This window comes from Falco naumanni, chromosome 6 (assembly GCF_017639655.2).
Source record: "Falco naumanni isolate bFalNau1 chromosome 6, bFalNau1.pat, whole genome shotgun sequence".
In the NCBI taxonomy this organism is placed as follows: domain Eukaryota; kingdom Metazoa; phylum Chordata; class Aves; order Falconiformes; family Falconidae; genus Falco; species Falco naumanni.
Window position 1 is genome coordinate 1460001 of NC_054059.1, and position 12234 is coordinate 1472234.

Sequence of the window (12234 nt, forward strand, 5' to 3'; positions counted from 1 at the left end):
ATCGGACAGTAGGCTCAGGCAATAGCAAGGGAAGCCAAATATAAATGAGTTATGAGTTGAGGAAACACATGGCCCAAAAGGAAGACTGAAGAACCCCAAGGTTTATTCGATTTGGAAAGTGAAAGCACTTGTCAGTGTATGTCCCTCTGACTTCTCAATCTCTGCAAGAGCTGTGGATCTGGCTAGAGTACTCTTCGGGAAGCTCTTGATGGGCTAAACAAGAAGTGCTAGGGGTTCTGCTGGTTGAGATCTACGTGATGTCAAGATGACAACCTTCAGCCTTCAGACCATCAGCCCTGCAGTCTGTAGCCACTTTCCAAGAGGCAGAAGTTTGATTTTGATCTTTCAGCACTGAATAACACGCACAAGCAGAGTTGTTGGCTAAAGTCTGTCAAGCAGTATGAATAATGCGTTTCATGACATTATACTTCTGCTTAAAGTAGAAGTAGATAATGCAGCTGTATTAATAGCAAACGTTTATCAAAATTAATGACATTAAAATGAATCACAGTGTATTAAAAATACTTCTTAATTTTTCTCAAGCATTGATCTATCTTCTTAAAACATTTAAGCTGTAAGGTATCAATCACCAGTTGCCCAATTTCCTCACAAGGCCGCTAGAAAAAAAATATTGTCCTGCACAGTCTTCAAAAAGTACAAGGGAGATATATTTCTTAGTCATAATTAAACAGCTCAGTAACAATTTTAACGGTTGTATTTCCATCTCAGAAATTTTTAATAAATGTTACTGCACAACACCCTTGTGAGGAAGGGAGGAATTCTCCTCCCCAAAGACAAACACTCCACCAAGAAAATACAGTTCCATTCTCAGTCCAGTGCTTTACCGCAAGCTTCCTTCCTGCCTGGTGCTACATAATAATACTGGCCTTCCCAAAAGGGACATTATTTTATCAAAAAAGTTGTAAGAGAGACAGCATTAGCTTCATTTTTTATGTATGTTTCTTACGAAACAGGGAATAAAATGTCTAGTTTTATAACGAGTTAAGAATAGAATGTATGTGTTTCAAAATTGTATTCACGTCTTTCACACATTTCATCCAATGCATTTATTTTACCACTTCCTATATTGACTGGAAATAAGACTAGACAGAAGCCTACCTAGAAAACATTGACTAACCTCAAAAAAAATATTCCAGCTTTTTAGACTTGCAATAAAATAACTATGATAAAAAAATCAGCTTTACAAAAGGCTAGCTGAGTTAAATTAATATATGACATTATATATTCATAATTTTATATAACATATATAATATATATAATGAGGCATCATATTAAAAGCCAAGAGTTGCTATAATGGAAAACCTAAACTTTTCATCTACTCAAGCTCAACGTGAAGTAAGGTAGGGACAGAAGGTAAACTCTCAGCTGTTGTAAATTATCACAGCTCATGGAAGCTTGCCATTTTACACCTTCTGGGGAATCTGAACTTCAAAATTATATAGCACTTTCCTTCCAAGTATCTCAAAGCAATTTATAAGCAGTAAAACTCGGGCTTCTCTGAGCGAAGTGTACATTTCAACCATTTTCCTAACATGGGAACTAAGAGAAGGAAAAATTAAGTGATATGGCAGAAGACAGCTGACATATAATCAAAACCTTCTGTCCCCTGAAGCTGTCCACAACCGAGTCGCTTTACTCCACTACCAAAATCTCCTGTGGAGATCTTTGTGCTCCATGCCACTGAGCAAAACCTGGTGAGATGCAGGTATCTGAAACTGAGGGAAAAACAGATCACTAAATACCATCTGATGAAAGTATCTGAGGCATTTTTGCAGCTGAAGAGTACATCTCACAGAGGCAATAAAACACTGCATTTTTTCTTAACCGTCTTGAGACAGCAAAGACAAAGCTATCCCAGTGTGCTTCAAGAGAAGCGTGTTCTTGTGCGATCAAGTCCTCAAACTAGACTTGTTTCCTTTACAGTCTTTTAGACCTTCTCTACAAAGGCAGATCTACAAATGTGCTTCTTGAACCAAACCCATTCTTCTGCCGTGATGGAACGAACAAACAAGGCCCAGTGCAACTCCTAGCAACGACACTCCATATGTACAATTGTGCACGCAAAACCTGTACGAGCTAGTGTGCAGTCCCCATTGCAACAGACTTCACAGCCATCCCCTACTGACAGACACTCTATTTTGCTGTGCACTGCAACGACTGTCACACCTGGGAGTGTACACAAATAACAAATGAGCTGGGACTGATCACGCTGGAAAGGCTTTACTTACTCCTGCAATCAAAGTAAATTTTGTTTTAACAAGATTATCAGAGTGTGGAGGGTGAAAATCCATTCAGAGCAAGCAAAGCAATAAAACCAAGCCCAAAATATGGCACCTGGAGATAGAACCTTGCTTTTTTCCTTTCAAAAAGGTCCAGCCACAGAAAGTCAGAAACAACAAGCAAGCCCCTCCACCACAAACATTCCTAAAATGTAGCTTCATAGGTTACTGAAACTTACAGAGCTAACAGATCTGCATCTCTAAAAACTGGATTAAATGGCAAGAAGCTCTGAGGTAACAACTTCTTGCCATCCATTTTCTAACTCATCACAAAAATACTCAAGTTTGGACCCTCAATCATTTGTTGTGATGGTAAAATCAACATTGCTAGATGCTTCACCTCTGTCTGATAAGTTTTTCTGAAGTTGCAATGAACAGAAGCTTATCTCTTCATAAACACAGCTGTCTAACTAGGCCCTTAACTGTGATTTGATTTCAGTTTAAGGAGATCACAGTTTACAATAGGATTTCTCTTCTCAGAGTGAGAACAGAGCACATGGGAGGAAGACCAAGAGGATCTCCCCAGCAGCCATCACTTCAAAATCTAGAATTGGTCATTTTTATTTTTAGAGGAAACATTCAGGCTGACATCAAACACACTGAAACTTTGCAGAGCTGCATTCAGCATTAAAATCAGTTGCCGTTATGTAATTATAAGTGGAAATGACAATCTTCCAATGTCTGATACACTGTTTTTATTGCTATTCCTCTCTTGTTATTTTTCCCCCTGAAATATATTTTAGAAGTATAGTGGCTGTCTATGGAGACAGGCAACTACAAGCTTTCATCAGTAAAAATTGTTAGAAAATGAAATAGGCCCAAAATCGACAAAATTCTTAAGAATGCTATTCAGCTCTGTGAAAATTAGTCTAAATGATTCTTGAATGTAGAAAAATTCCTATTCCTTTCTTCCTTATTGTTAGGGTATAATTTTCTATGGATTTAATAGGCAAATCCAACAAATCACATAAAATGTGTCATCTTCTATAATAATCTTGACAATAGCTATACAGGACTTGTATGTCATTAATATCTTAGGTCACACACAAAAATGTACATCAAAATACATATTCTCCTTGGTTGGTTTATATATATGTATGCTCTCAACATGCCATGTTACTACAAAATCGCCAAGGTCAATTTTTCCAAGTGAAATCACCAGGTGGTTTTATTATTTTTTTAAATGAGTGCTATCAGCAGCACCTTCATAAGAACTTTGTTTCTGGTTTGTTCTTTATCTTAATGAACCAACTAAACCCTCTGACAAGAACAGTGTCAGCTTACCATTCAAAACTTCAAAATAGACAAAAACTATCTGAGTGTCCCCTACTTTCTCCCAGTCACTTCACCCCTGCAGTCATCAAATGTTAGCCAGTGAAGTCCACATTATGCATTAGTAAACCTGATTCAACTCTGAAGCACTGCTGGAACCTCATTTTAACACAGACGACCCCGCTAATACCAACTGCGGGAACATTTAGGCCTTTCCCTGTCAGTAGGCAATTCACTTCTCCTTTCTCAAATCCCAGGAAGACTCAGAAGCCAGCATGACAACAACAAAGCCACATATGTATTTTAAGAGTTGGTATTTCTTTTGGCTGATTTTTCACAAAGGGATATTTTTCTCCCATTGCTTTTTTAAATACAAAAAAACCCAAGCAAGTACACTAGCAGAAGCTCACTTGGCTTTTTTGAGAACAGCTTCCCTTTTAATAAAATCACATCTTCTTAATGATGTCAATTCTATTGACTTTGATTTAATCTCCACATGATGGGCTTCAGATTAATGCCAAACTCATTATTTTTAAGTTATGAGCTAATTTTTCAAAATCAACTAATTGTTGTAAGAATGTTATTTCTTTTAAATAGTGACTTAAACACTTACAGCCACATTTGTAAACACATTTCAGATCCCAAATGTACCTCATGAATTGGCAATGTCAGAGCTTCCCTACTACAAGATTAAAACAAACATAAATTTATTATTTAAACTGACTAAATCACATCTGAATCTAACTGAAACAACTGCAATTGCTAAAAGGTGAGCCTTATAAAATTCAGATATGGTTTCACATGATCATAGGCTCCACCCTAAAGGAAAGTTTAGTTTGAAAGGTTTTCAGCACAGATTCTCACTTCAGAAACTGCGATCTTTCCGATCTGCCGTTATGACCCCACATAGACCTCTGCCTTGGAAGCCACTTCACAGTGAGGCTTCTTTAGACCTTTTTGGACAAACGTATTCGTCGTAATTTCTTCCATTTCTCCCTGGCATGAGGGAGTCCAAGGGATCAAAGGAGTAGAACGGCCCTTTGTCATAAGGCAATGAAAGCCCCAGCTCTGCAACTCACTCGCACATCTGGAAGCTGCCAAAGGGTATCCCTGGAGGAGTAAGCAAGGTTGTGCGGTAGTGCTACTGCTTATCCATCTCCTTGCCTCCTCACCCTCCTGGCGCCACTAGTGTCCTGGTCCTGGGGCCAGAGCGACAGCAAGGGACAACAGCTAGCCAGACCTCAGCAGTCGTGCCAAACTGACCCACTTAATAGCAGGTCTAGACATACGAGCGCAAATTTACTTCAACCAATTTTACACACTTAGTTTAGGTACTTAACTCCAGAACTAGATTCTAGCTACCTTAATGTATTGATGACAAATTGTATGGTTTTAGACAACCCGGAATTCAATTTCGTTTCTCCATCTTCTTTGGCACCATAGTTACAAATAGAAGTAATGCTTCTACCGGCTCCCAAAGGAAAACTTGTTCAAATACAGAGTTGGGAATTCTCAAAAGAACTTTTCATCTTCTATCATTTTCCACAAGCTTAAATCCAACAGAAACAATGTTAAACAGCTTTACTGGGAGTAGAGATTGCTAACATCTGTATCTCTGAATGGAAGACATTAACCGAGAGAGTAACAAGACACTGCCTCATTTGATCATCCATGGTATCTGTGGGTTTTAGATTATGAATGTTGTTCTCTTTAATGTAAAAATGAAAATAAGGTGTATTTCCTACCACACCTGGCTTTCATAACAGCCTGAGCAACTATCTTTTATGTAACCACATACCTGCTCATTAATAAATTATACTTCAGTTAATCTCCGACAGATCAGTGCCACAAAGAGCATAACAGTCTATAACAAACACAAAACCCACTATAACAGATTAATTCAAATGCAGAATGCAATATCACAAGAGCAGTCTTGCTGTGTGCACGCTTTGCTGTCCTTTTTTGGTTTTCTAAATAACACCCATCCACTGCTTAGCTGAAGAAGTGACCGAAATTCAAGAGCTGTGGGCACAACAGCCTTCCTAAATACTGGTGTGATGTTCTGTGCACTTCTGAAGTTAAGCTGGGATAAATAAGGTGAGGCAATATTACTGTAGGACACCAAGGCAAAAGTAATGTTCTCCAGTAATTCTCTATTGCTCACAGCAACAGCAGCAAAATAATCAAGTTTTCCAATTGGAACTGACATATATTAAAACCAGTAAAATAAGAAGAATACACAGTTGCTCCCCATATAAACCTAGTTTTAATATAGAAAACCCCTTTCTATGCTTCTATACTTGATAAATAACAGTAACAAGATTAGCTAACATTCAAGAAGTAACAGGCAGAAACTTCCAAAAAATCAGAAGAAAAACATATATCAAGTTCACAAAACTTTACAGTAAATGACAAGATTAAGAGGCCATAAGATTTAAGCTAAAGCAGACAAAGAGGGAAGGTGCTTCATTAAGAGAAGGAGAGAGTGCCAACAGGGGTAATATTCATTTCCAGTGTAAGCCAAAATGCCATTACTACTACAAATGATGCAGAAATTGTATCAGGAAAAACGTGCATGACCCGAGCATATCGGCAGAGCAGAGGGTGAGATTCAGCTGCCTCCATCCACTGTAGCCCGGCACAAACCCTGCCTAGTCTGTAGCTCCAGCGGACACTGATCTTCTTGCAGATTCTGCGTGACAACTGCCAGCTTGGCCTATATATAATGGGTACCCTACCAAAAATGCTGTGTGTGCCTATGCTTATAAAAATTAACCCTACAAAATAGTCTAGAGAGACCATAAGTAGTACTACCATTGCACACAGTCAATTCAGGTGAGATACCTGTGATAATGAGCATTAGCCTTAGGAAAAGGAAACCTACATGCTGTCACATTTTATGTTTTCACACTGTTTTTATTTGAGGGTAACTATGTAATCTTGCTTGCAGCTAGTTATGATACACAGTGCAACCATCACCAATCTAGCACAGTGGATACTGAGTTTCAAGGGTGGCACTTTGGTGCTTTTAGGTAGACTACTCATGAAAAGAGTACTAAAAAGAGGGTGAGAACTCAACAAAACACACATGGACCACATGCTAATTTTCCCATACAGCCTCACCAATTCACCTCAGCCTTGATAAGCAAACTCCTTTTTTCTCCTGATAAGGGGCTGACAGCCACATTTTAGTGTGGTGGTTTTCTACTTAAGGCAAATACTCACTAGGGACAAGCATTAGACCACCAGGCATGATTTCATTTATTGCCCAAGAGAGCACTTAAGCTTATTTCTTGAACAGTGAAAGGCTAATATACTGTTTAAACACAGCGTTGATTACTGAGATGCTTTTCTTCACTTACTGCTTTATGTCATTACTTACTTTGCAGTAAAACTTAAGTTCACTTTTAGCAAGGCACTTAGTCCACATTTCATCAAAACATATATATACATCCCTGAGAAACATTCATTTTGCTCTCTCCATATTAAAAATTACCTGCAGAATCAAAAGGCTGAAAAAAAATTAAATAAAATCAAGTACTGTGCTGAAGGAATGCCAATCTTGTGCTGGAACATGGCAACCCACTGTGGAAACCGCTGTTCTGCATAGGAAAGAGGTCTTTGGGCCTGTCTTCAGCAGACAACTGCTCCATCATAACAGCCTGTTATAATTCATACGCTGCAAAATTTCCTACAGTACTGAACTCTGTGGGATTTCTCTGGACAATACTTTTGGCCCTCCACAAATGCCACCAGGAGATTCAAAAATGGAGCTCAGGTATAAGAAAAGGCCATTGAAAAAAGGGTACTTTACTCTCCCTTAGAAAAGGATAACAGGACTGTAATTAACAAAAGCGGATTTATATATTCATTGTTTTTATAAAATAGATAATTAACAACTCATATTGACCTGTAACACTGTAGTCTTCCTGTCTTCTATTTTTCTATTTATTCAAGCAAAGACCCTTCTCTAATATAGAGATCAAAGATTGATTTGGCACATCACATCCACAATAACAAACAGAATAGCTAGTGCTATGCTTTCATATGTGGAAAATATACTTAACGAACACAAGTTCACAAGTTGCACACAAAGAAGTTAATATGGCTGGAATGTCTTGGAAGCCTAGACGTGGAAAAGACTCAACACTGTTGAATGCTTTCTAGCTGAATCAGCTACTCATGCAGTTTTATCTAGCAGTTTTTACTAGATAGCTTGCTTATTAGTTGATTACCAAGAAACTGAGTTGCATGGCAAAATAATAAAAAAAAAAAAAACCAACAAGAAAAAACTCCTAATCTTAAGTTCGGAAGTACTAGCAAATACTAAAATTGATCTATTTGTAATGTTAGCCGTTTAAAAAATATATATCCTCTAACAACCTACTTAACCAGTAGCACAGAAGTAAAAAACTAATCTATACTGATCTCATGTTAGGATTTTTTTGCCAGGTGTGATTTGCGATTTCACCTGGATCAAGTACAGTACTTAATACAGTATGATATGTAGCCTTTCAACTAAGGCTAACATCAGTTTTTAACTTAAATATTCAGCTTGTTTTCTACTTGCTAAGGTTCCAACAAGAAGCCCTCTACTGCTAGATTTCTCTGAGAATACGTTCTGTCTTACAGGGTTGGTTACCTTTTCAATTATCAAGGGAAAGAATTCATCTGCTTCTTTAAAGTAGAGCCAATGAGCCTTTCAAGTAATGGCCAATTATGAAAAGATTCACTTTTCACTTCATGATAAACTAGACATTTATGTCCTCGTCATGACCATTTCCTGTGAATAAGAGTGTGCTGCACAGCCCATGATGAAGAGGAAAAATACTAAACAAGTTCCTTTTTTTCCCTCCAACTTCTTCAGGGTTCTTCCTTGATATTCTTCAGGTTTTTATTTAATCCTTTCTTCCATGCCACTGCTTTAAGTTTACTTACGTTTTAATGCAGCCGATAAAGCACAAATTTCATATATACAAAATAATGTTTCGTAATCTCACATGCTAGTAAAATGTAAAAACTCAATATGAAAACAAATCCTACGTCAACTAAAAATCATTGTGACTGTCTTAGTCTAGCTAAAAAAACCCCACCCTAATGATGAAGGCTAATAAATTGTTCCGATTTCACAGGCTATGAAGGTTTACTGGTGGGATTTATATTGTTTATTTGTTTTAAAAGAAATACATCATTATATTTCTTGTCCATTGTCTTTGCTAAACATAAGACACCTACATCAAACCAAAGAGTTTCAAAAGATTTCAAGAACTAAAAAAAGAAATTAACTACTTAATTTGTCCACTTTACCCTGGTCTGGAAGTCACGTTTTTCTACCTGAAAAGATCAACAGGAATGAACATAGTACTCTACATTAATCCATGTCCTTGTATACTGCCATTAATATTACTGTTTAACTTTCTCAAACTTGTTTTTTCAAGGCTATATTTCACCATATTCATACAAACTGGGCAATTGTGAATCGGTAGTCAAACAAAAATCCAAGATGTGCCAGATACAAGCTGCAGTCACTTCATTTTAAATCACTTCCAAGCATCAGCATACGCATCTTGATGTGTTAAAATAATTGCCTTAATATTTATGTGCATTAGGATCAAATCACCAAGTGGACATTAGTAATTTAAACTACTGGAAATAACTGTACTCTGCAGACAGTGGCACCCTTTCCAGAGATCATCTGAGGGAAGCTTTAATTTTGTGCTTAGGACTTCATGGGAGCCCCACTACTAAAGGTGCTTCGCAGACACAATGAATTCATATTGCCGTAACACACACGCACATGTGTATGCAGGAAGCCACACTAGTCACAGGTAAGACAGACAAATCCAACGGTAGCATCCCCACATCAGCTTTTCTATTATCTGCCCCACTTTGTGCCAATTTCCTCCAGCTTCCCCAACACCTCTTGCTTTGCTGTTCTTCCTTAAGACATGGGATGGGGATTTGTCAAAGTCAATGAGCACTTTATTACAGTGAGAGTGCTCAGTAATGAACAATTCAGCAATTTAATGAGATTCTGTAGATCTGTCTCCAGCCTGTCCATCAAGTTTCACTTCTATAAAGCACCCTGACACTAATCCTCTGGCATACCCAATCTTCACCCTGGGCTGAATATTAGATTCTTCCATGCTATATTGCATTACCACTATAACCTTAGCAAAAATGATGAACTTAACTACACTTGAGGCAATATAGCCGGTCTGATTTGATTTTCTTCTATTGGGTTGACTACGAGGGAATTATTTATTTACTAAGATAAAGCAAAAATCCAGTTTCTTATTACCTTCTGAATGCCTAAATTGGTAAATATTTATGTGTCTTTTAATTCATTCTGGGGACCTGGAATATTTATAAATATATATTTCTTCCTGGTTGTACAGACTGAATTTAAGAGACACATGCATGTGTTGCCTGCAGCGGAAAAACTAGTTTTAAAAAAAATTCTTGGAAACAGTATTAGTAACCTTTAGAGAGGCAATTATGATAACACTTAAATGGACAACGTGGAGTTTGTTGTCACTCAGAAAGCAGCATATTACCTATAAGTATCTCTCCCCAGTATGACCCTGCAACAGAAACAGAAGCTTTCTCAAATTTGCCTCATGAAGTGTTCATTGTCTGGAGCGCACACAATTAGGAAAATTATTTCCAAGTTCTTCCTGCAGGACAGGACAATGACACAAGATTTAAAAACTCCCACTTCCCAAACATTGTTTCAGCAGGTTACAGAGGGCATATTGCTCTGGATATGCTTGCTCATTACTGAGCTGGCATTAATTTGTACTTGTATGGCTTTCTTTAGCAACTTTTCTAGCAAAACTATACCCAAGGCATGTAACCAGGAGATTTCACTGACCCTGCAGAGAAATAATGATAAAACCCAACTGGCCAATCAGGGACGCCCCATATGTGAACTTCAACATCAAAACCTTTTCTGATAAGGGGAATATGGGCTAGGACTCTAGAGTACTATGCAAAAAAGAAAAAAAAACCAAACCAAATTCACTATCATGGGTAGAGTGCTGCAGGTTCTGTTATACAGACACACTCCAGAGACTGGGACAGAAAAGAGTCTAACTTTATATTAATGTTTGCAGAAAATACTATGTTTGTAAAATACTCCATAATCTAATGTTTTGGAATCAAATATGCCAGTTACCAGACTGAAGGGTTGAGTTACATCTGCATACTGTCTTTATGGTTTGAAGAGCTTACCAAGACATTTTTATTTTTTTAAGAATAAGTATTTTGTTGCTGTATGATGTTACTAATTCACAGAACATGATGTGCCCCACACATGAAAATGTTTTACGCTTTATGAAAATGATGGTATATAAATGAAATTATTTGCTTAGAACAATCCAAAAGATAAGTAACAGGGATTGAAATGTAAATCAGTCTTCTGACTCAGTCTTCTCTGGACCAATAGAACACACTTCCTAAAAAGAAAGCACAGGTTTCTTTCAAGCAAGTTACATTCTACCTTGAAATATCCTGAAATACTTTCCTCTGTAAAATATGACAGCAGAAGAAAACAGAAGTGTTTGGGTAACCAACACTATAGAGATTTCCTTCTACTATATTGTAAATTGCAATTTTTACAGACATATCATGGGAATACTTCCAAGGATAGATTTTTGGCTTAGGTTTTGTGTTTCTCTTTACAGGCTACGTGTTTTTTTCATATTGGGTTCACACACACACACACTGAAGGTCACAATATAACGCTGTTATCTTGTTAATATATGGCTAGCAACCTGGCCCTTTTCTAGATCCAGCTTTTTTAAAGGAAACCATCTCCAGCTTCTTGCTGCAAACCTTCCACTAAAACCTCCACCCAGCTCTGAGCAGAGCAGCCTCTGTGTTGATTATCTAATTTGCTTCAGGCAAAGTCAGCTGTGGTGGCCTAAATGACTACTGACTTCACACAGCTAAGTTTACCTGAAGTGAACAGGAATGACTGCAGAAGCAAGTTTGCCACCAGGCTTGCAGCAGTAGCCTCACCAGAGGCAATAATAATTGAGCGGCATGCATCAGCCACCTCTTCCCACCAACAAAGCTGGATCTGGAAGAAAATCTCTGGCCATATCAGAGTAAAACAAGTTAAGCAGTAAGACAAATTTCTCTTTTAAACAAACTAATTGCATTAACACAGCACAAACTTTTTTGAATTTAATGTAAAAATTTCCCTCAGTTGTTATTCACAGTTTTTGCTCAAGTGCTTATCCTCCCTCGAGATTGCTCCAGGGTTTCAAAACAACAGATTACTGCTACAGTTTATAGAATATCACACATTCTACTTGTTCACCAATCTCCTTACCTGCCAGATTTGTTCTTCACTGAGTGAAGTGAGTCTATCACTTTTAAAAACCTCTCGAAGGAGACAGTATGGGAGTGCCAGAACTTCTTCGGGATGACTCTTCAATAGCTCAGACAGATGTTTTACTAAGAAGTCAACCACTGCATTCTCCAACAAAGTGAGGTTGAAGAGGTCCGCAAGCTTATACAGGTCCAAGTAATTAAAACTATTTAATTCCTAAATGGTGAAGCAAACAAAATATGTCTCAGAAAAAAAACCCAACCAAAACAGAGAATAAAAAAATCCCACAGGTCCGATAATGAAAAGAGGTTATTCTTTTGGAGC

At 37.7% G+C, this 12234-nt stretch overlaps 1 protein-coding gene across 5 annotated transcripts in view; it reads right to left on the minus strand.

The window, feature by feature from the left end:
* The window catches only part of KLHL32 (kelch like family member 32), a 129487-nt gene that overhangs the window by 27306 nt on the left and 89947 nt on the right, over window positions 1-12234 (minus strand). For 4 of the 5 annotated variants that reach the window (XM_040598860.1, XM_040598859.1, XM_040598862.1 and 1 more), the window contains one exon: window positions 11911-12126. The exons of the other annotated variant lie outside the window; for it this stretch is intronic. In XM_040598860.1, the coding sequence (XP_040454794.1) occupies window positions 11911-12126 (216 nt within the window). The remainder of the gene's footprint in view (window positions 1-11910; window positions 12127-12234) is intronic. 5 annotated transcript variants of the gene reach the window in all.